At 44.4% G+C, this 25253-nt stretch overlaps 1 protein-coding gene across 11 annotated transcripts in view; it reads left to right on the forward strand.

Annotated features, from left to right (window-relative positions):
- The window catches only part of LPP (LIM domain containing preferred translocation partner in lipoma), a 353105-nt gene that overhangs the window by 310253 nt on the left and 17599 nt on the right, over positions 1–25253 (forward strand). For all 11 annotated transcript variants that reach the window (XR_015700425.1, XM_087739193.1, XM_087739197.1 and 8 more), the window contains one exon: positions 22716–22894. Coding sequence is in view for 10 of the 11 variants with exons in the window: in XM_087739193.1 (XP_087595319.1) it covers positions 22716–22894 (179 nt within the window). In the remaining variant the exon portion in view is untranslated. The remainder of the gene's footprint in view (positions 1–22715; positions 22895–25253) is intronic.

Here is a 25253-nt window from a genome sequence, read left to right on the forward strand (position 1 = left end):
TGCACTCTCAGTACTGATACAAAGCCTGTCTGCTGGGCTGTAATGCGGTGTAGCATGTATTACAATGTGCCGTTAATAAAACTGTAGTTGCCAAATGTTTCTGTTTTTTACATAAAGCTATTCCAACGAGGTTATCTGATTTTTCTCTGGTACAAGAGACCTTGTGGGTTGAATACATTATGTCCAAAAATCAATCATAAGGTAAGGTAGGAATAGAATTGAGTTTATTTACAGTCCGTTGACTTTTATAGTTAGCACCATTTATTAGAGAAGATGAAGAAAAAGAAGAAAATTAAGCAGAGGGCAGGGAAATGTTTCTTTGTGATATTTTTGTGCCTGGCAATGAAAAGAGATGTGTGTACGAGCTGACAATTTATCTTCTGCCCTGAAGAGAAATGACTTGTTCTCAAATGGGCATGAAATGAAATAGTGCAGAACACGATAGGAACTTTTCTGAGTAAATGGGTCAATTTCCTGTCATTCTCTCGATAATTGTATGTAGAGCACACTACGCTCCAAACACTGGCAAATGTGATTTTTTTTTTTTTCTTCCCCCCTCCTGTTATTTTACTCCTCTTGTAAATGGGTGGAAAACATATTCCAGTGCTGGCACTATTATAATCAGCTTTTGCCGGTGGCTAATAGCAGTCCATTTTTGGTGAATGCTTATTACCTCCAAGCAGTCCAAGACACTACATAATAACCCAGCACTGTGTAGATTGGTACCACTAGGAACAAGATGTAGTTATAAGGACTCTATTGCAAATGCCCCATCACAGCAGGAAATTCACGTGTCCCTTTATCTTCTCTTTCCTAATTGCAAAATAAGCCCTGATGCTCTAGCTGGAGAAGGAGCCTTGTTTGCCTTCTGAAACTTTCTGGTATGGTTACAGCCTTTCTGCCTCGCTATCCCTTAGCAGGCTGATGCATTTTCCTCTGCTTACAGCAGACCTAGCTGTTACCGAGGGGGCATAGATTCAAGTCAGACTCACTGAAGACTGAGTTGGTAATTTTACTTTGGCTGTTGTTAATTAAAAATAGCAGAAGTGCTGTAGCAGGTGCTCGATGGGTGACAATTAGGGCCTCTGTGGCAGATCGGGTAAATCTCACTGGTTCAGGTTAATACAGTGATAGAGCTTCATGAGTGCCTTTGAACCTCAATCTGAGGAAGCCTCTTAGGAAAAGAGGGAGAATGTTATAGGGTTCGCTCCAAGGAGCTGGATTCTGGCTGTGGGAACATCTGGATAAATCCCAAGCGCTTGATTTCAATAACTCTGTTCCCTCTTAACTCTAAGCTGAACAAGACCCAAACTTGTTCAGTCCATCTCATCATGCATAGCATTATACTTCTACTTGGAGGTTATAGGAAGGATAAAAACACAATCCCAGCCTGATGAGGACTGCAGATATCTGAGCGGTGATGCATCACCTGATGGGGTAACACAGCCCCGTGAGAGCTAATACCCATCACTGCCTCTGCGGTGACTTAGGGACTCAGAGTTGCACAAGAAATGGATTTCAGCTGAAGATAGTTGGGAATTGCTGTTTTTACCCCACGTATCCCCCAAAAGGAAAATCTTAATTACATGTTTTGAAGGATGGAATCTAAAAACTTTGACAGAAAACCCCAAGAACAGATTTTTCTTTTATTCTCCCCACTAGTGAAAAGCAGCTTCTCAAAAGTGTGTCAGGATGATACATTTCCCATGGAAATTTCCATTTGGGGGGGCAAGTCAGGGGCATTTCTGAAGCTATAAACAAGATATTTTTTACAAGCCCTAGCTACAGTCCTACTGAGAGTACCCCCCCAGGGTCAGTGTCACCTTCATTCTGTGTACATGGGACAGGTCCCATTCCAATACAGGTTGGATTGGGTCACAGCTTAAAAAAGTCTATTGAAAGTTTATAAACCCCAAATTTCTTTTTTTGGTTGTTTTTTGGTTGTTTTTTGGTTTGGTGTGTTTTTTTCCTAGGATAGGAAAAAAGCAGCTTCTAGTAGATGTCTGTAAGATCGGACAGGTCTATTTGTCTTTTATGTATACTCTTGATGCAAATGAACTGGAAATAAGGATACCCACAGGACAGATCTTCAATAACTTCTGCATCTGCTATGAGGAGAGGGGAGGAATTCATGTAGCAAACCCACTCCATGAATCAGCAGTTGCTAAAGTACGCTTATGACTGCTCAATGGAGTTGGCCCTGCTTGGCATATGCGTAAGGCTCCAGACTCCGCGCAAGTCATGAGGAACTGGAAGTAAATGATCTCTGACCTCCGTCAGCAGGGAGCATGGAGAAATGTGCGCTGTTTATTCCACCTGTCTTTGGAAATGTGCAGCCCTGAAGGACTGATTCAGAAGCCAGTTATGCTCAGTATGCCTGGAGTAACTCAGCTGCAGGGGATAGGATTGGCCCGCTGTAAAAGCCACTGGGGGAATTGGGTCAGAATTCGGCTGTGCTGCTGCTTCGACCAGAGAATAAGATCTACTGACTCTTACTTGGAGCAAAATATGAAAAGATCAAGGGCAGAATTAGTCATTTTCCCCGTGTTACATAACAATATTTTAGCAAACATTCTTCTCCCTGGATGTTTAAATGCATTGCTTGAATAATCACTGAAGACAATGTGGTAATAATATGTTCCTTATGTGTTGGAGGCAAAGCAGTTATTCTGGTTTTACTTTTGCAAAATGTATTAAACAGCTTCGTTTTTGTTGATGTTTACGCACAAGGAATTGGAGGGGGGTGTTTTGGGTTTTACTGCTATTTCTTTAAGGGAGCAAATTTTTTTATCTGATTTGGAGACAACTGGATTTCTGTTAAATGGGTCTGATGCCTGTGGTGGGATTCATCCCAGATAACTTCATCTAGCTACAAGCCATGTTCTTGGTCTGACGTGCATGTCTCTTGGGAGTGATGGTGGAGACTTGCTGGTACCTCTCAGGGAAGAATATTTTAACCAGCCCTACCTGCAACCCTCTTGCAGTCACCCCAGTGTCTGTGTCACCTTTGCTCGGTGTATTTAAGGCAAGCCTCATCTGAGTACCTAGAAAGTAGGTTTTCCTCCACCTATAGCTCCCGAGTGGCCTGGTTGTTTAGTCATGCTCTAATTCACCCTCGTTCAGGGCTGGCTCCACCAGAAAAGGCAGTTCTGACCATTTTCTTTGACAGAGCCAGGAAAAAAAAGTGAAGGTGCGGTATGTCCTGACTGTTTTATGAGATGTATGTGGTTAGGAAACGGGCCCTGGCAATGAGTGACCTGGGCTCTGAAACCTCCTCAACTGGAGGGCAAAACCACCCCAAAACTGCCATTTCTTTGAGATGTAGGGGAGACGTGAGCAGAGAGGCTGCTCAGGGTAGAGGTCTTGTAGCAGCTCCAGCTGGGGCCAGCATGCAGAAAGTACCCTGGGATGTGCAGGGCTGGAGAGGGGCAAGGAAGGGATGGGAGTGCTTTTTGGGAAGATGTGGGTCAGGACTGCACCTGCCCTCCCACTCTGGGCTCCCAGCCTGCTCCAGCTCCCCACTTGGAAAAGCACAGGGCTAATACTGCCGACTGCAAAAAGGGAGTAGTAAAGGGTCTTGCTCCACGGGAGATGTGTGGTGGGCACTGCAATGGGCATGGGGATGCTGGAGGGGTGCAGCTGTATGGGCTACCATGCTACCTGTGGGGAAAAGGTGAGTTGAGGAGGAGTGGCATGATTTCTTTGGCTGGCTGGCCAGGAGGGGTTCTTATTGTCAGAAATAGATTTTACTGGGCTTGAAACTTGGATTAAAAAAATGTCTATATTAGCTCCAGACAGAGATGCACCCTGGAATCTTGGAAACTGTTTCACTGCTGCCTTTGGGAGGAGATTTTGGCTTTCTAAGTTACAACATGACTGATATGTTCTATTTGTTTTTTTGAGAATCTTTTTTTTTCATACTCCCATGACTCAAATCCATTTAAATTTTTTTCCCTTTGAAGCATGTGTTTGTAAGCTCTGGTTAGCCTAGCATTGCATTTGATATTCTGGCATTGGGCAGTGGAGGATGGAGGAGTGTTTTTCCACTGCTACCACAGCGGTCTTCAGCTCAGTGTTGCAAAGCACAACTTTGAGCATAATCCACCACACTCAGTGAGGCTCTGACACTTCCCAGGAGGAGCAAGCATGGGGATTTTGATCCACCAAGGCCAGCTCTGCTGAATAGAAGCACTACAAAGACAGATGCACAAGCCTTGCCTCTTATTTTGGCATCTCTTTCTGGCCTGAAAAGTACCATCTCCTCCCTCGTCTGAGTTTTGCTGCTCTTCTGTACTTAAGCAGGGTCTGTCCTTTAATGATATAATCAGGTTAGGGGGGTGTCTTCTTCACCCACCCTCAGGCCCTTCGTACAGTCCCACTGTTTAGAGCACTGACCTGAGAAGTAGGATATTTAGAGCTGATTTTGAAGTGAAAGTTGGAAGGCAGCCCCCAATCTTCCCCCTTGCATTGCAGGGTGCAGATGGTTGGTGTAGGCATCTCTTGATTTCTGCTGGGCAAGCATTTCTGCTTTGCACAGGTAAATATTTGCTGGGCCAGAGAGAGACAGGCAGAGGAATTGATGCTATCACTGTAAGGTCAAGCTGTTTGCTGGAGAGAGAGGACATGAGCCCTCCAGGCATGCTCTGAGAACACACTGCAGATCCAGCTCTGCATACAAGATGTACAAGGGCATGTCCCATTTGTGACCCGCCACCAGCCCCAAGTCTCCAGCCAGCATTGAACAATCAGTGCATAAATGGTTGTGTGAACGCCTAGTGATGAAAAATGGAGGCACCTTAGGGACTTTATTGAAAGCCTGCGTGTTTTCCCTTCCTGCCATCTTCACCAGCTCCCTAAGGGCTCTGAGAGCTGAGTCTGCAAGCTCATTTGCTCCCTTACGTGCTGTTTATCCAACTAGGCAGGCCCAGCGAGGCTCTCCAGGACATCCTTCCCACATGAGGAACATCACCACCACCAGGGTGCTGACACGGTGCTGGTGCCTGGTGGAAACACAGCTAACATATCTCCTGATGCCTGGGAAATATTGGAGTACACCTTGCTTTCTGGGAGCTGGGTTGCCTGCAGGGCTAAAAGGGGTAAAAACTTATCTTTGGTTGCTGCTGTCAGCCGACGTAGCTCTGATGCACTCATGTAAGTGGGCAGCATCTTCACATCCGTGCTGTTTGCTTTAACATGTCAAACAGCTGATATTTTTGCAAGGTTTCCCTACCTCCTCCCTCCCTCCCCTTCTCTTCTGTCTCTATAAAATAATACTGCTATAATCCAGTTTGACTCAGCAGGATCCCTTTCACGCTGGCTAATCCCCATATATAGGCATCAGTTCAGGGAGGTGCACCAGAACACTGCAATATTTTCCCTAACATTTTGTTTAACCAGGATGACATTATTCAGACAAATTAATTCCTCCAAGATGTAAACTTGTTCTGACTGAGTGCTGCAGCAGCCTCCCTGAGAGCAACAAACCATGATCTGACATCTTAACAGCTCTCCACACGGTCAGGGGGAGTCTTACATAAAAGATCTTCAGCTGTGCATATCTGCAAGGTGCAGCTGCCCCTTTCTGTAGATAGATTTCTTTTCCAGCAGGTTTTGGTGAAAAATATCTTTTTTTTTTTTTTTTTTTAAGAAGTGAATGGGATCTAAGGCACAAGCCATTTTGGAAAATAGCCTGTCATATGAAAACAGAGGGTAGAGACTACCCTACCCTGTGAGATCCTTGCCAAAGATTTGAAAAATGGGGGGCTACTTATGTCACTCTTCTTCCATTATGCATTGAGTTCATCTTGCGTGTCTGAGCTAGCACGTTCTTACACGGGATTTACAAAGCTCAGATGCACGTGCAGCTGATATGTCAGCTGTATGTGCCAAATGGCAGCACCTGTAGGAATAGGAGAGGAAAATGTAACCAGTCCTTCATAAGTCTGCCAAATGAAGGAACTCCTGGTGTGCTTCATGGGGAGGAGGTCCCAGCATGGGAAAGCAGCCCTGTGGTGCTGCTTTTGCCCCATATGGGGTATATATAGGGAGGTGAGCTACCTTATGCCCCTCTGTGACACCATCTGTTTGGGGTGGCATGGCCAGGCTGCTAGGGCTGCATTCAACCCTGAGGTTTTCTGTCCACATTCTCCCATGATGTTTTCCTGGTGCTTGGGTTGCCTCTTGTACTCTGTAATGTCTGGGCTTTGGGAGCCAGCTGGGAAATAGCTTTTTCCTCCTTCTGCCCAGAGCATCGTTATGTCCATTCAGGTGCCTACCAGTCCTTCCCTCGGTGCTTCCCTTAGCTCCTAGATCCATAATCCAGCAGGTCTGTGTGCTGGCCTCGAGCGTGCCGAAGATGCCGAGAGTGCCGTAAAGCAGGAGGAAGGAAATGAGAAAACTGATTAACTTAAAGTAGCTGGGGCTAAGCTATTTGAACACAGTCCTGGGTCCGTATCTCCCAGCCCTTGCTCCCATTCTAAATTCTTCTGCTGCTTTATGGCTATCTTTTGCTCAGCTTGAGTTGCTTCCCTGTGTGTGTGTCTTACCTGCCTGAGAAATGGGTTGATGTTAATTGTTTGTTCACTGAGACTTGCATGGAATTACTTCAGAGGGCTTAGCTGACTGGATGGCCACAGTCCTGGGGCACTGGGAGCTTCTCCTAGCTGGATTTCTCTTCTACACTTTATCATCTCCTAGGCTAGCCAGAGCAGCTTTGGGAAAACACGTTCTCTGCAGCAGTGTATTGACAGAAGGCATTGCTAGAGCCTCCAGGTACTCCACTTTAAGTACCTTAATTTAATATCATCACCATTAATTCAAACTGAGTTAAGGTTACAGCAAATAAGTGTAACATCCAAAAGACACTGAATAATTAAAAAGGTTTATAAAGTTGCAGCTTACGGAAATGGAGTTACAGATGCATAAAACTACCTTATACTTAGATTAGTTTCAGTGGTTCCTCTTGCTCTGTATCGGCTGTGGCAGATGCTTCTCAGTTTCCTCCACAGGGATCTTTCACATCTCTTTCTCCTGGTTCTGTTTGTGAAAGGTCTTGCATTGGGAATGCACTTTCTTTTATACTGTAGTTTTGTCTTTTGGGGGATAGTCAGTCTCCCAAGTTCTCTCCATGCTTCCGGCCCTGGGATCACCTCTGCCTGGTGATTTTGAGTCCTTGTTGCAGAAGTAGGCTTGACCAGTAGCTTTGAAAATGTTACTCAGACATGCCTAGATGCAACTATCACCTACACACCTACACAATGGTAACCAGAGCTTGTTGCTTTCCAGGGGCTTGTCAGTGATTAGCTTTTTTTTCTTTTTCCCCTTCCCCTGTAGTAAGGTAAAATACTTTTTCTTCCTGTTGAAGCAATTCTTAAATCTTTCTGCAAAACCTTTTATACACTGAAGTTTTTATTTCATATAGACATGTGGAGTAACTACCACACATTATACAAACCCTGAAATGCCATTAAATCACACAGCTCATTAATAGCTTCTGTTTAAGACTCCCTTTGATGGTAACCAGGCAGCCTGGGATAAACTGTCTGTCCCCAGACCATGTCTTTGGGGCCAGTCTGAGTATCCCTGGAAGAGAAACCTTGTGAAAAGAGCATGGCTGAAATAAATTTCTAGTGTGGTACTGCAGAGCTGTTATGTCTGATAGTACTTGATGCTTATCTGTTATTAGCAACAAAGAAAAAAAAAACCTGCTGATAAAATGAGTGGATTAGTAAGGTGTCAGAGCAGTGGAATGGAGGGGCATAGACTGATGAACATCCTGGACTCATTTGAACAAAATTGGCTTAATACACCCAACTGTGAGGCCATCTATCTGTCCAGGAACAAAACCATCATCTTCTGGCACACCAGCGCTATCTACAGCTGAAGGCTCATCCTGCCTTCCTTAGGGAGGAGCAGAGCTTTCGGAACAGCCAGCTAAGGAAGACTTCCAGTGTTGTGGAAAAAAGAGCTGATACCAGCCCTTGCAAAAAGACTTAAGTTGAAGAATTGTTTTATATCAAGTTCAGAGAGTGGAGTCCCCTATCTAGGTGTCTGTCCCTTAGAAGGACACTGAAAGACTGAAGAAGGTGGAGAAAAGAGCCAAAGGTTGGAGAAAAAAAACTCTTTAAGTTCAGACAGTTTAGCTTTGCAGAGGTGGTGTGATGTAATGTATAAGGCGAAGTACTGGCTAATACAGAAACTTTTATAGTGGTGAAAGGTGGAACAATGGTGGAAGCAATAGCCAAAACCACTTACACTAGAAATGAGACAAACACTTTAACAGTATGACTGGTTACTACTGGAACAAAAGACTGGTAAGTGATGATTCTTCATCTCTTGATGTCTTCAGACTAGGCCTGGACACTGTCGTGGAAGTCCTGATTTAGTCAAACCTGTAAAGCACTAAATCTCATAAGTGGATCAGTTGCCAGGGATTCTGCACAGAAACAATGCTGTGATAGCGCCAAGGACCTCACAAACTGTGGATTTGGGGTAGAAGGGGTGGCGCCTTGTTTTGTTTGCTTTTTGTCACGTTCCCAAAAGAAAGCAGAGAGCCCAGGCATGGTGGGAAGATGGGAAGCATGCACATCGTATGCTGGCAAGGTCCCTGCATCCTGTACATGGTACTAGCTGACACATTCCTCCTGTTAGACCACTGCCATGGCAGGTCCAGATGTCAGTAACTCCAGCTGATACCACTGAAGAATGATGATTTATGGCCACTGGAGATTTGTCTGCCTTTGTTCAAGGAGCAAGAGAAAAGCAGTTAGAGGTGGTGCTTGGGGTGGTCAGCCATTTAGGTCAGAAGAGGTAAAAGCTGGTGTTTTCAAAAATTGGCCTTCTTTCTAGCCATCTTGCGGCTTGTCTTCTCCGTGACTGACTATGGGCTGCTTTGTTTGTGTTTGTTTTTTCCAAGATGCTGAACATACCCCAACTCAAGCTGCAGGCATAGAGCGTCTTTAAGAAAAGGTGGTTTGAATTAACCACCCTAAAATATAGAACACCCCATCCCTGAGGACACTTGCAGTGTGTGACTGTGAGCGATTGGTAGTTAAAAGGAGGGTTGTAGCCAAAGTGAATTAATTCACACATCAGGCCCTGAAAAGATCAGCTCTACGCCCAGCTGTAGTCCTAGGAATGCCAGGCAAAGAGGCGAGTTTAAAGTGCATGGAAGGAGGAGAACTAAATTGGAAAGACAGGTCTTTGGTATCCAGGCAGTATTTTCTCACCAGCAGATATCAAAGCACTTTCCAAAGCCTGGTAAGAACAAGGATATATGGGGTCAGATGAACCCTGTAGTGAGTGCCTGGTTTTCAGTCACACATTCCAGATCTCAGCTCAAATATTTTTCTGTTGGGTTTCTTTCAGAAAAGTACAGAAAGACCCTGGAGCCAGAAATACTGTATAAAACACGCAGGATAATTAGCAGCCTCCTGGAAACATGTGCAACTTTAATAAAATTTAAACTCCAGTTCCTTCCCACAGGTGGAGTCCAGCAGTACTGTAGGCAATATGCACAGTTAAGCTATTTTTATGCCTCTTCATCTAAAAATGTGAGTGTTAAAACATATGTAGGTAAAGCAAATGGAAAGCTTAAACTTGCCTGCGTGCCATGCTCATTTGAACTTGCTGCATTACCTCTGCAAAAAGCCTGGATCACTGCTGAACAGTGTACTCAAGCAAAGATTTTGCAAAGAGAAATGTCTTCACCTACAAACCTGGCTTCTTAAAAAGCCCTATGACTTTGCAGCTCCAGAAGATATTGACTTTCCCTGCCAACCACAAAGGGGAATAAATGACTCTGGGAGGGCTCAAGTAATTATACAAAGTGCCTGGATCAACTTTTCCATGGGGATCCTGTAGCTACTGGTCTGATGGCTTAATAATGTGCTTCTGAAATGGCTGCCTTCCATTGCTGTTTCTCTCTGCGGCCAGATTTCCAGCAAGACTCCTTAGCTGCCCTTGCAGAACTGGCAGGAGGATGCTCACTGGACTCGCGCTGCATGTGAAGGAGCCAACATTAACTTTTCCATAGGAAAACTTAGAGGTAGGGCAGAGTTGGGCTATGCTGCCCCAGCAGCAAACCCGGAAAAAGAGGATGACTCCAAAAGTCCTAGATCACTTCCTCGCTCCCCACCCTTTGCTGCCACTCCCTGTCCCTCTGTCCTTCTCCCTCATTACTTTGGAAGCTGGTGTGGCAGTGCATGTGGGGAGGGGCCGCTTTGCACAGTAGGGTAGTATGGTGCCAGCAACAAAATGTTTCTTTCATTAGGAGACCACCAGCACTTGTCCATATTGCCTGCGTTAGCTGGATCAATTAGATACATGAGCCACATGTTATTACCTGACTGTCTTCTCCCTTTGCACCTGGATCTGGTCCATAGAGCATGATGAAGAATGGCCCTTCCTTCTGTTGTTCCTAGTAGGTCCATTAAATCAGCAGCTATGGAAAGATGTGGGCCATACCAGTTTTACTTTGCGTGAGCTGCTTGGCAAAAGGCAAGGGTCAGATTAGTTTGGGTGATCAGATGTTCTTGCTGGGGAAATGGCAATTTCTGGTCTTCAGAAAGGAAAGTTGGAAGTCCTCGTATTAGGATGGAGATGAGCAATTCAGCAGTTACGTTAATAAGAAACAACCATTGGTGCAGGTGATCTCAGACCTTTTAAAATACTGTGTGAAGCACCAGAGCACAGTCTTTTCCACTGTTATGGAAAGAAAATCCCCATAACAGAATGGAACAGTTACAGAACAGAATGATCCTGGAATAATGTTATTTTTTCCCCTGTATTCCATAACCACTGTGATTTCAGCCCAAGAGTCCATGCACTGAGAGGACACGATCGACTGGAGAATGGACACGTTATATGTATTATACATTCGGTGTGTTTATGCAAATGGACATTTCTTATGTAACTGTGTCACTAGGAAAACAGTGGGGTTGGACAAGTTGGTTTCTCCTTCCGTTGCTGCTCCGCTTTGCTTGTTGATTCTCCAGTGCTGTCACAAGACTGTGGAGTTTGTGTTACTGCTGTGTGTGCCCAAGTGAATCTCTTCTTTTCAAAAGCTCCATTCACGTTTGGGTTTTGCTGTTTTTTCTCAACTGTTGTTTCTTTTTAAAAATGTAATATTTGGCTGAAAGCCTTTGGTGTTGCTTTCACGAACTCGGGAGTAATCTGGCTAGTATATGTTGGGGACTGACAGTTAGTTGAGTAGCACAGTGTTCAGTGGCTGTGCTTTTCAACTTTAAATAACATCCAGGGCAGCCTCCTCCAGTCATGTAAAAGACCTGGTAAAGAAATGCCAAATGTCAGCTTGATTTTCAGTCTGCTCTGCTCTGACATAAACCTTCCCGACAGCTCAGACCAGTGTCCTTCATATTCCAAATTAATCCAGAATTTCTTGTGGTGATGAAAGGGAAAGAAATGACACTAGAGTGAAGGTTTCATGCTCTGAACATCCTTGACTAACCCTGCTGACACCAGAGAATTACCACCTACTCAGACACGCCCATCTGCACTTGATGGCAACTTTAAGCCCAAGACATTTTTATTTGCATTCCAATGGTTTTGCTATCCAAGATCTCTGTATCCAAGTCTCCCTGTTGTCTGTCCAAAATAAGAAAACTTTTTTTTTTTCGCAAGGAGCCTTATTTTTTCTAGTTTGAGAGCAAAAGAACAGTGCCAAGAGGTTAAATCAACTAGGTAGGTAATTGCGTTGCAAGGAATCTTCCACCTAGCAGTGCCACCACAGCGTCTTGAACAGAGGAGTAGCCCAAAGCTTCTGGCCTACTTTCCACACATTGTTCCAGGAAGGATCTGATCTGTAGCGCAGGTATTGGTTAGTAAGGTTAGAAGGAATAAGGTATCATCCTTTTTCTCCCAACTGTACATCGAGCTGAGTTCTAGCAGAAGCACCCTCAGAGGTGGGCTGGAGGTGCAGAGGGGCTGATGTAAATCATCTTCCCTATCTCTGTCTTTCTGTGGATGAGATCATCTCACAGGGGAGGAAGGAAGGCGATGGATGGGTTCTCAGTCTCCAGCTGGAAAGCAGATGGATTTTCACTTCTCTCACATCTCACCTGACTTCTTTGGGAAGTTCTCTTATCTGTGCCACACCTTGTCTGGATTCTTCTTATATAGCTGTCTCCATTTTCCCTTTTTGTACCCCTTTCCTTCTTTGTCCCTCTTATCTCAGCAGGTGGCTCAAACTTGCTTCTCCGGACCAGGAACTGAAGTAAGCATCCAGGTCATCTGAATGAACAGGGATGTCATTGCATCTAAAAATAATCCCAGTACCTGCTAGGTGATATATTTGGCCCTGGACTTACTCAGCAGCCTGCGTTTATTTCCAATTAGAGTCTGACTTTAGATAGAAGAATGGGTCTTGCTCCAGGGGATAACTCAGTTCAAGCCTCTGAAGAAATCCTGGCCCCAAAAAAGAAGAAATTCCTGGTCTTAGTATAGAGGGGAAAGAGCATAGAAACACAGTTCTTGCCTTATATTGACTCACTAAATTCTGCTTTCTGTTATTTTTGACAGTGGCCAGTGCTGGCTGCCTGTGGTCCCTGCCCAGTGTTCTTCCAAAGTCTTTAAAATATGCATTTCACTCAAGAGGGTTTCTTCAGGAAATAAGAAACCACCTTTTCCCCTCCCTTTGGAAGGACCTCAGAGCACTCATAAGGTTTTCAGCCCTCGTATTCCAGGCACAGAGAAGTCTCCCATTGCCCTAAGGGCTCCAACACGTTCTCCTCACATCAGGGACTTAAATGCGTTTGGCAACTCTTTAAGAAACACATCAGGGTTTTGGGACAATCATATTCTCCCTGTCAGTTTAGGTAGCAGCAGCATCCAAGTGCTGTAAGAGTTTGGGTTTTTTTTTCCAAGCTTTATACTGGGTTACATTATCTATTAAAAGCAGCTATTTTTATGCTGAACTGTTGCCATGACCTGTATTTCACAACTTGCACGTATACACTGAAAAGTTATCTTGCACTCAAAAGGTGTTTCAGTGAAAGCTCTGTGAAATTCTGTGCAAAATCTCATTACCTTCTTGCTTGTTTTTTGGTTTGGATCAGTTTGGGGAGTTGTGTATTACTTGGTAGTTCTAGGTGCCAACTTTGGTGTTCGTAATAGAGAAGTGACTTCTCTCAGAGCATCACAGGCCTCCCAATACTTTACTAAACCCGCTCCACAGATAATGTGAAGCACAGAGGTGGAAAACAATGAAATTAAACTCTCAGAAAGAGTCACTGGTGAACCCAAGGACGGAAGCTAGGCATCCTTCGTTTCCAGTGCTCTGCCCCTGCCACTAGAAAACATGACTTTCTCTTGTGACTTGTATGAGAGATACACAAGAAGCTTTGCATTCTGTTTACTTGAGCAGTTTAGGTGATAAAGGGGAGCTGTTAAACTGATATTCAGCTGAAATATTTAACCTTTGGTAGCTATTAGAAGCAACTTAGAGATGCCCTTATCTGTGACTCAAAATAACCAGGGGAAAATGGGTTGTGTGCCTTTCCTTGTGGCTTAGAGAGATGACGGGTTTTTTATTCTCAAGGAGTGAAAGGGAAGGATTCTGCCTTTTTTTTTTTTTTTTTGTACAAACTTTAGAAATACCCAGACTCTCAAGTAGGAGCCCTGTCTTTTCCCTTGGTTTCTCCAGGAAATCTCTCTTGGAGAGCACAGGAGGCATAAAATGCCAACTTTAAACAGGCTGTAGTTAAAAGGCTGGTGGTGTTCAATCTGTAACCAAAAAAAGCTCATCTTTGCTGGATGCTAGTTTATTGACAGAGTTTCCAACTTAAATTTGATTTCCATGTTAATCAACAAGATTCCATTTTCTTGATGGTTTTTGTGTCACAAATTCTTGCACTGCTCAGACAGACCTTCAGGAAAAGCATGGCAGGCGAGAATTCATTTCTAATGTAAAAATACCAAGAAAGAGGAGGGTGAGGGGAACTATAAATAACCACGAAAATGTCACAGAGTCAGTCATTTTTTCCTCCGCAAGTCAGCTTTAGCAGTTAAGGTCAAGATAACATTTCCATGTCAATGGTCAGTTACATCAAAATTCTAAAACAGGAAGATTGAATGGAATTTTGGATTTTTTTTTTCTTGTATTCTGCCCAGATTTGACCAATTTATAGTCTCTTCAGTCTGCCAGCTATGAGTTCCAGTGTTATTTTGGTTAAGCTCTTTGCCAGAGTGGCAAGCTTGGATTGGAGCATCAGGTTTATTAAAGGCTATGAAATTAAGTTCTCTACAAAAGAAAAGAAAAAAGCCCACTTCTTGCCGATAGTCACTCCTTTGTATTTCCTTTGATGCGGTTCAGTTTGACTTGAATTTTAGCCTAACAATTTGCTACACAATTTTGTTTTGTTTTCACAAAGTTCTAATCAGTTTAAACTGCAAGCGGTTTGAAATGCCTCTCTAACAGCTTCCTCGGCATTGCTAATTAAGCTTGAAATCTCTGTGTTGTCCACAATTGTATCTAAACAAGGAGCAGAGTGTATCTGCTCACTGTTTGCCACATCTCCCAGCTGCATATAATTCTGCTGCCTGTGCAGAAAGTAATCACAACAGGACAGATCCTTCGGTCCTTATTTAGGCAAAACTCCCAGGGTGGCGTGCAAGGTCAGGCACATCATGTGTTGAAGGAACGGATGGATTTGATGGTGAGAACATGTAAGGCAACCAGTATGACATCTATAGCGCAAAGACTGGAAGCACTTGGGCATAGGGAACAGCTTTGCTTTATCCCCTAGAGCAGTTTGTACCACAGAGCCCTGAGTTATGATTATGGTTTGTAGGTGCTCTCACCTGACGTGCGAGTGTTAATAATAGGTAAAAGCACAGGCTATCAAAACCTGCGATGTATTCCCCCTGTCCCTTAGGAGCAAAGCTAATAGAATATCATCGTTTTTAAATCTGCCAAGGTTCACTCCAGTGGAGAAAAAGAGTCCTAACAAATCCTCGAACCCATCTTTCTGCATTCGGCAAGGCCGGTGGAGATTTATCTCTAGGTAGTGACCCCAGTGGTATGAAGCAATACTAATCTTCCGAGGCATGGCTGCCTTTGTGCGACAGGGTCCAGGGATTTCGGTGGTAGCTCTGTGCCAGTTCGTCTGAGCTGCAGAAGCCTTGAACTGTTTACTTCTGGCATTCTGGGAGGGATTCTGAGGGATTTCCTTCAAATTAGAAATCTTCGAAAATCAGCATCTTGCACCAGGCGTTGTATTACACAACGGTTTGGAACGAGAGCCAAAGGTCTGATCGTGAGCTCAGGATCTCCTCAGGTTGAAGAAGTCCAAGGTGGAAACTGTCTTATCAGATCAGCCCTCCTTGCCAAGGCAGGCTCATCTCCTGTGCGCCACTGGTGCTGCTGTGCTTTATGGATGCTCATCTCTCCAGCACTCCAAAAGCCTGCCCCAGCTTAGTGGTTGGATGTTTTCTGGACCAGATGCAGTCCTGGCATAGTGCAACTGACTTCCCATAGTTATACTGGCGCTCGTACCTGGTGTGTGGTGTGTTTAGCAGTGCTAACACCAAACGTGAGCTGCGTGCACCAAAATACACCATGCACTGTTTCAATTTTGTGGAGAATGTGCAGTTCTTTTTTGGTGTCAGTAGACAAGATGTGAGAAGGTTTGGAAATACACCTCCGCCAGAAGGAAAATTACTGAAGGAACAGGAGCTGATTACCAAGATACATAGCAATGTCCTTTTACACAGTAGTTGCTAAGGATGTTTTCAATTGCATGGCTTACTGTAGTATTATGTGTGACTATAATTATTGTTGTTGAAAAAATTTCATTGGCATAGATTTTTTTGGTTTTTATTCTCCATGCTTTTTTAAAGTCACCTGTGAGTTAGGAGCATTTCCCTAGTGTTAAAATCTTTTTCTCTTGCAAATTGCTGTAGTCAACATTGGAGTATTCCAAGTAAGAGCTCAGGTGCTATTCCCCAGTACTGCACCTCCCAAAGTCAGACCTTGTTGACTTTTGAGGTGTGTGCAGTTGTGATACCTAAAAAACTGGAGTTGTTTTTGTTAAAAATACCTTGTTTCCATAAAGTAACTATTTGAGCACACAAACTACTTTACAAGTATTTATGAAACCTAACAGCATCCGGTTTCTCACTGGAATATGCAACTTTTACAGCCATTTTATTTACAGGCATACTGAGGCACAGAGCATGGGAGTGCTTTGCCTCTGACAGTTACTTGGTTGAAAAGCCAGAAGTAAAATCCAGGCATTTTATCTTCCAGCCCACCAGTTTAGAGAACGAATCCCTCATTTGTTACATTCATAAGCATTGCTGTTTTAAAGTGACAAAGATCTCAGTGTTGTCAGAGCAAGGAATGTACAGAAGATGAGTAGCTTTGAGTGCCAGAAAGTAGTTAAGTAATTTCCAACATCAGGCTTCTTGTGGATTTTTAGCTGGAAGGAGTCAGTGTGATTGTGGTTGGACACGGAGCCTAATGCAGAGCCGACTGTTTAACCCTGACGTTCCGTCATCACTCTCAACTTGGTGGTACTAGAGATGGGCCTAGGTCTTCTCTAAACTGGCACTGAGCAAGAGAGAAGTCGCCCTGTCCCTGCCCGTGCTGTTCCAAACATTGATTACGTTGACCATTAAAAATATATCCCTTCTCCAGGTAGTACGGCCAGCTCATGTGCCTGCCAGACCCAGCAGCCTTCTCTAGGTTTCCTCTCCAGCCTTTGGTATGCTCAAACAATGGCAAAGCCATCCCTTAGCCTTCACTTGATAAGACAGCTATCTTAAGAACGAGCAAATGGAGCTCCTTCCTCCTCTCGCTGTAGAGCATATTTTGACATCTGCATATCATTTGTGAAGCATTTCTCAAACCCTGTTCCATTTTCATCATGGCCTTTATGTTATTGCACATTTGTGGACTCAATTGCATGTCATTGTCATCTTTGCTACCAATATAAGCCATAAAATATATCTAGTCTTTCTCTAATAGTCACAGGGCAAGGGGAAGGGACTCCTTCACCCTGTATGCTGAGAGGAGACTGCCAGATTCACCTCCAGCTGCTCTGAGTCCCAAAATACAAAGCCGAATTAGGTTTTCCTGACAAGAAAAGCAGATTCCAGCAGAGGGGAAGCATGCCAGCTGTGGTATTGCTACTGTGCTGGGAAAGCCACTAAAAATTGAGCCGAATGGAAGAACTATTTGAAAGCCACTGGATACAGCAACCACCAGGGCCTGAGTCTACACTATGCAGTTGGTAGCTGTATGCCCAGCTCAGACCCACATCATGCTGGTAATGTTGCGGGGGTGCCAATGTCATTTATTCCAGTATCTTCCCTCCTTCTCCCAGCAAAACAAGCTATACCACCTAAGGAGCACCCTCACTGCTTACCACTGTGTCTGAATTAGAGGGTTTTGCCAGGATATTTTGGGCTGTCAGGGGTCACATCTCTTGCCCCAACACACTGACACATCTATGGCAATGTGGCCTGAACATCAGAGAATTGGCCGAGGTGCTTCCCCAGGGCTCCCCCTGCTCCTACCCCTCTGAGAGCAGCAGGAAGGGGAGTGTCACCCACTGCTAATAGTGTGTCCAGCTGCTCAAGCTAAGTGAGAAAGATTAACTCACACATGTCCAAATTCTCCCCTCAAATATGGAGGAAGGAATTTCATGCTGGCCATTAGCAAATTAAATGTTGTGTTTACCAAGATTTACCCATCTGTGGAGACAGCAATTGGGGATGGCTGGGGATTTTGGGGGAGGAAATCGGGTCTTGGATTTTCCTTTTCTAGAAATAATGCCAAAAAAAAGGTTTTGAAAGTGTTGAAATTACATCTTGACACTTAACCCCTCCATGAAAGTCTGCTTTATATTTAATTTATAATCCAACTATATATTTGCAGACCCAAAACCTAAATGAAACCATTTGAAATTATTTGAAGTGCAGTTTCAATTGACCTGATCTAATTTGTGGTTTATAAATTCACCAGTCTTCTTGAGATTAAAGTGTTCTGTCTTCACTTAAGTATGGAAACATTTTCAAGCCTCAAAAATTATCCCACAATGGGGAAAATGTCTCCTGCTCTGCTCTCCTCGCTGTCTGAGGAAATGAAGGACGGAGTCACAAGATTTAAAGCAATTCACTTACCGCACTTTACTAAGTTACAGTTCAACTACAGTAGTTGACCATGTGCCTGCTTTTAGCACAACAGTCACTTTTGATTCCCGCAGCTAATACCATCTCCTCTGCGCAGTCACTCCAAAAAATGTATTTCTTCTGCAGTGCTCACAGAAAGTGAGTTCATGTCCCTGTGCATGAGTTGCCAATGTAATTTATTCCAGCAACTTCCCTCCCTTCTCCCAGCAAAACAAGCTATACCATGCTCATGTCCCTGTGCATGAGCTCTCCCCAGTCTGCTGTTCAGAGCGCAGGAGAGATTATTTATGTTCATTAGAGCTCCGGATGAATTGCCAATACATTGCCAATACGTAAGAAGCAATGACTAATTGCTTTTCTTCTTACATTCATTGCTAGGTCATTGTGGGAGGGTCCTTGTGCTGCACTGTATTGCAAGTTACTGCTGTCACCCCAAATTTGGTTACGAGGGGTTTAATCTACAGCATTAGGGAAGCAGGATGAGCTGCAGCTCACAGGCTGTCACTGCAGCTCTGCTCCCCGAAGCCATTTGCCAGCTTTCCATCTGGGATGTGAAGTTTTCAGGAGGGGATTCAAACACTTCCCACTTCCAGTCTTCAATAGTTCTTGCACCCCAGAAGTCTTTCCCAGCAGTATGGATTTTCACTGTGTCTCCCATGTTTAAACGTAACATCTGCAGAGCAACTCCCTTTGGCTTTCTGTGGTTTCTGAAGGGCCAAGTATTGCTATAGGGAGGCCCTCAAACAACTCCCCCTGCCACTTGCTGTCAGATACTTGTTCCCAAGCAGCTTGTTCCCACTTTGCTGCTGATTGTGCTGTACATGTTTAAGTCTCTTAGTTTTTACTTGCAAGCTGATGCTTGATGTCCTTGTCATTTCAGTTGTTCTTTGGTTGTGTTTTAGTGTATCTTTGCTTGGGGTTATTTTTCTTACTGACATATTAGGGTACATTATTCTCTGCAGGTGAGATTCTTTTTCTTTGCCATGAATAAGCAGCTCTGCCTTCAAGAGACATGGACCCGGACTCAGCCTTTGGGGCCAACCTTCCATTTAGAAATGGATGGTTCCTTCCCCAATCTTTTCAAACACAAAAAAACTAGTTGGATTTGGAGACACAAGTGTCTCCAAAAAAGAAGGACGCTCCCTGCCTCTTAGCCAAAAACATGGGAAAAGGATGGTAAACTTTCCTCTTAGCCCATGCTGGTTTTGTGGTCCATATTCTTATGACGTGATTTTGACCATAGCCCCTAGGTCCGATGTTTCCTAGCTGGTTCTTATCTTTCTTCTCTGTGCCTTGCTTTGGCCAGTTGTGTAGCTCATCAGATGCACTCATCTCTACCTGCTGATTACAGAGAGGGCTGGCAACCGTAGCTTGGGAGAAAAGAAGAAAACCAGGGCTGTTAGTTTTTTCTTCATCTTGTACGGCTTTCTGAAGGCCTGAAAGCTCCAGGAGGTGCTAGGAGAGTTAGCTAAACTGTGGAAGAGAGCAAAATTAAGAAGCCAAATTTATAATCCTACAGGGATGCTATTCCCATAATGTGCAGAAATACCTTTGTGCAGGTTGTTAGCTGCTGGGGCAGCATTTAGGCGTGTGGGATAACCTGATTAAGGAATCAAAGAAAACCCTGTTAGCTCCACAGGCCAAATCCTGCCTTACAGCAACCTGATGTCAAATGGGTTTGAATCAAGGAAGCTTTCCCTTTGGCATCTTCTGGTAACACCTTGAAGAGAAGGGTCTGAGCCAGGGTTCTAGCGAGGAAAGAGGCTTAAGCAAATATACTCCCAGACAGGGAGTGAGCTAGAGTCTGCAACTAATGACTTTGTTTTTCCTCACTGGTACAGACTTGGAAGGATGAAAAGAATAAATTTCTCAGGTCTGATTTTCAGATTGTGTAGAATGTTTAATCAGGAGCTGGTTAATTTAAAACGCTTGTCTGTCTTAGCTGCGAGAATGTCAAACAGTGTGACTGAGCTGAGATTTGGGAGCAGAAGATGTGTTTTCTGAAGGCATAATCCAGAAGCTTGATTGCCTGCTGCCCTGGTCACTGCAAAACTCTCACCAAAGTCAGCGTTAATGTGAGATGTCAGACAATATGATTGTAATGATCCCTTGCGGTCTTAAACTCTGTGTGACTGAAACGTATGAGTAGGAGCTGTATCAGATCTGTAGTGAGAGCATTTCCAGGCCATGCTGTTTGGTGTTAAATCCCTTTGCAAGGTGGATTGCAGCTGCAGGTTTCTGCGCTGTTCACAGTACCAGGTGGGCTGTGCTCAGTGTTGCTGTCTGGAGCGCGCTTACGTAGGCTGTGGCAGCAGACCAGGGGAACTGCTTAGCAGATCAGTCCCCAACGCGTAGGTAAGCCGTGAAACTCCTGGCCATGTTGTGAGTGGTCAATGTTTATCAGAATTCAAAAAGTGACCAGGAAGGTTCATGGGAAACATCCGCTTGAGGTGAAGTATGGAGAAGACGAGCTCTGGCTCAGGAAGTTCCTAAGCCAGAAATTGCTGGAGGCTGGGAGCATATCCTAAAGAATTGCTGTGTTTTGCTTGCCCTGTTCTCATACCTTGGCCTCTGTTGTTGGCAACTGTTGGAAACGAAGCAAGCAGTGACTTGGTGAGGCAAATGCTCCATACCTGCACATATACAGAAGTTGTCATAGAAAATGCCTTATGAGTGGCACAATCTTCCATTGGTATCTGCAGGTATGCTGCATTCCTTCCTTGGCAATACAGAGAACAGCATGGATACGGACCAAGATGATGTGATCTGCTTATGCAAAGCAAAATGGTAAATTTGCCAGGTTATTTCTCCAAGGAGAAAATTATTGACCTTGCTTTTTCTGGCATACCAGCTACTGTTATAATGATGATGATTGTGACAGCAACCAGACAGAAAGGCCAGCAATAATTCTTTCCTGCCCATTATTATAAGGCATAAAGCAAAATCTAGTCTGAAACCAACGCTAGGCTGGCTGTGCTCTCTTTACAAATGTGTGAGGCAGTTCTCATATGGGTTGAAATTCAGGCCTTTTCGTATCGATCTTTCCAAAAACAATCCTTTTGATCTTCTGGTATGAACGTGTGTATTTCTATGTTTGTGTCTTACCAGTGATTTGCAGCCCAGAGATAATGTTCAATAGCAAGTATGTGAGTGTAGAAGTAACCTCTCTGAGCTCCTGGGTGGTTCATCTCCTGATAATACATTTTGGCTGCACATGTAAGGGCTGGATCTTGCCCCTGAGAATATTGGCTCAAAGAAGCAATAACAATGCAGTCAGTCAAAGCACTACTTTCCCTGGGAATTTTGTTGCATGAGGAAGCAGAACTTTAGCCTTCCTGTGTTTGTCAACATTATCTGCCTTCCAGCAGCTTTTTATATTTCTGTCCCATTAGATTTTTCCCTTTCCTTTTTTCCCCCCTCCTTATTTTTGTGTATCTTAATCATAATCAATATTGTAATTATAGACTTTTTACCTCATCCAAGATTCAAACACTGGTTGATAACATTATTTGATGACTCCAGATGCATCAAGCAAGAGTAGTAGGTGAAGTTTGCTTTCCTAAAGTCCAGTGAAATGACCCAAATCATTGCCACAGATTTATTGTTTGCATCTATGTAGGTTGCACCCACCATTCTTGGCATGTGTCTTTAAGCTGCTTGGTTTGAAAGGGTAGGTTGCACAGTTGGTGTCAGAAGGGCTGGTGTGGCTCACGGAAAACCATCTGAAGCGGAATTATCTTGGTGTTTCTATAACTAACTGCAAGAGTGAGTGAGGGTTGAAATGGGATGAATCGTTCAGTGAACCCCACTTGAAAGGTGGAGGATTTTTTGGCTCCAGCACTTCAGGAGAAGGCCAGTATGTAAAACCTGTGCGGCAAGGATCATGGCCTTAGAGCTGGCATTTCAGAGTCATTAGCTCAAACATCATGGGCCAGAGATAAACGAACAGTTTAAGTCATCCTGAACTCCTGTCCTTGTGATGCTTTCATTGCAGGTACTGCATTGTTCTCTCCCCAGACTCAACAGTAGTCTCTGTGGTGGGAGAGGAAGATCAAGATTTTCTTACAAGGCAGATAAAGATCCTTTATGGGAGCCGTATTGGCAGAGCAGTTAGGGGGTCTCTGTGGAGCCCCAGGAGTTTGAGCTGCAGCTTTCACTGCACATTGTGGAGGTTGTCTCTAATCAACGCAGCTGCAAAAGGTCATTCAGACTGGGCAGTCTGGAGGCAAAAAAACAGGAGTGTAGGCTGCATAACTCCTTCGTGTGCTCTTGGCTACAGAACCTGCAATGTCTCAGATACACCCACCTGATGGACCATCTCTGATCATTTATCAGAGCTGCTGAGAGAAGCGTCTGGTTTGTGTTCTCACACTATGCTAAAGACTTAACCCAGGCCCTGTGCTGTTATCATACTCTTTGTTGACTGTACTGTGCTTATCTAGAAGAAATGAAAAGAAAGTACCTAACGCTTCTAAGTAGACAAGCAGCAGCCTCCAACCCAACTGACCTTTGTAAATGTCCTGCTGAGATGGTGCTCACATCTGTTGCGTATGTTTTGTTTTCAGAACACACTGGAGCAATGCAGCGTCTGCGCAAAGCCCATCATGGAAAGGATCCTCCGAGCCACTGGGAAGGCCTATCATCCCCACTGCTTCACCTGCGTGATGTGCCATCGCAGCCTGGATGGGATCCCCTTTACTGTGGATGCCGGTGGGAACATCCACTGCATCGAGGATTTCCATAAGTATGGCCCAAGCTACTCTCAGTGGCTGTGCTTATTATGTTTCTCTTTTGTCCCTAAAAATAATTCTTTTTTATTCTGAGTGTCCAAAAAGATCTGAACCCTCTGCTGACTTCCTCCCAGGGCTCTTAAATAGTAGGCAGAGCTCTGCTCCAAGCAGGCACACCATGGCATACAAGATAAATTGGCGAGGGGCCAGTGCTGCTTGATCTCGGTTTTGCTTAGATCTGAATTTATGGATAACCTCTGTGTTCCTCCATTTTAAATGCTCTGCATTCCCCCCGCCTTCCCTGCACTCAGCATGTGCACGTTTCTCCTCACTGCCTGTACCTGCGCTTCCACATCAGTGTCTCCCCCGTTCTTCCACCAAGCAATTAAGAGAGGTCCTGTACTGTTGCACTCTGCAGGTGTTTGCTTACTGGCTAGAGGGATCTGGGTGGCCACAGGATGCTCACACAAGCTCCTCTTGTTTCTAGTTGCTAATTAGCTTTTTAAAGCTGCTAAAAATACAGCCCTGGTAATAATTTATAGTGAAACTGCTATTTAAAGTAAGTTGAAAGGTATAGTTGCAAGTAGTTTCTGTCACTGCCACGCTACCACCCCCATCATCACAACTAATCTAGGGAAGACAGGTAGATATAATCAGAGCACAAATGTTTTCCCTGTATGGAAAAGACAGACACATTACACCCCTCAATTAAAAGAGGAAATCAATACTGACAAATGTGAGTTTACATCTCAACCATTTATCTCTTCATTTCTAAGGGAGAGGGAGCCTCGTGACACCAGTGTGTGGGCCTGAAACCTCAAAGAAGCAGGTTGACTTGACAGAAAGTGAAGCAGCCATGATCAACTAGCATGTTAAAATCCAATGTGAGGGTGTTCCCTGTAGCTCAGATAGGCTGGGTTAATTGGCAGCTGCTGTGTTGCCTTGCTTTTCTGTGCTAGCAGTTGTGTGTAAGGTAAAATTTGGTCCTGAGCACAGGTCCAACAGAAAGCTTATGCACTGCTCAGGCTCCTGAAGGGTTTCCCTCACACCCATGTATGATTTGGAGACTGCTCCTTCCCCAAGCCCTGCAGGCTAAGGGCTCACAAGCCTTCAGGAGGAAGGTTGGGAGCAAGAGCTGATGCCCCATGTTGAAGTCTTTTGGCAGTGTCTGGATGTGGACCTCAGGGTTCTGAGAGTGGGAAGTGGGAGGCTGTCAATCCAAGGAAAGGACATAGAATCATTGAGTGAAAGATTGAGGGGAAGATGGCAAGAATAGCATGAGATCTAATTGTAGAATATCTCGAGTTGAAAGGGACCCATCAGGATCATCGAGTCCAACTCCCTGCTCCTCTCAGGAGGATAACTGTTATGTGACACTCAGAATGTCTTTGGCCAACCACACATTTAGCAGCACTTCAGCCAGCCCAGTTTTAATTGATCAGGGATGACATGTCCTCCTGGTCTGGAGCTCGAGTGCTCTACATCTGGTACATCCTCTTGATAACAAAACTGTACCTGATGCTCACACTGTCGCTTAGCTACCCCCTGAGCTTGGGCCCCACAGTAGCACATCCACATCCCCTGAAATCTGCAGGAGTCATCTCTGGGTCCTGGGAGTTAATATCTGGCTCATAATGAATCCAGTGGCCTGGACAGAGAAATGTTGAAGTATTTTTAAGCACCACATTTGAGCTAAATGGCACAAGGAAGCGCTTGCATGAAGCAGCATATAATTAACAGCGATTACAGCTCCGGTCATATCATGATCCATTTAAGTTATTTTTCAGAGCGCTCGCTATAGCCACTGTTTAATTCATTTTTTTGTTAGATTTCAGCTACACAGACATCTTTCATCTGCTGCCAGTGAAATTAATATTTTTCTTTATTCCTGGTACAGATAGATTTTTTTTTTTCTTTTCTAAGCTCGTTAATTCTGAGGTGGTTCATGTGACAGGCTGGGTGGCAGAGTCAATCTTTCCTATGCATTTCAGAAGAGAAGGGCCTTTGATCTCCTCGCGTTCCGATGTTTGCCATAAGCATTGCCCTCTGCCACTCCATAGCCTGTGACCCCGGCTCTCATTACATGGCAGCAGCTTCTGTAGGTACAAGTTTCTTTTTTTGTGAGCAGAATTTGCAGCCAGGGAATTGGTACCCATAGGTTTTGAACCTAAACAGCAAATAACGATTCACCACAGGCTATATGTTCTCAAGCATCTCCACCTGCCTGGAAGCAGAGATGGCTGCTTCCCATGGGCAACTGGGGGGAGCAAAACCAGAGCTAATATAGAACATATGGGAATTAGCCAGAAGGGCATATAGTAGCCAATATAAGGGGAAAAACAAAGGTCTGTGCTCCTCTTGATCCCTGAGCTG

Source organism: Nipponia nippon, unplaced genomic scaffold (assembly GCF_047370975.1).
Source record: "Nipponia nippon isolate SJK-2023a ecotype South Korea unplaced genomic scaffold, ASM4737097v1 scaffold_7, whole genome shotgun sequence".
Classification (NCBI taxonomy): Eukaryota; Metazoa; Chordata; class Aves; order Pelecaniformes; family Threskiornithidae; genus Nipponia; species Nipponia nippon.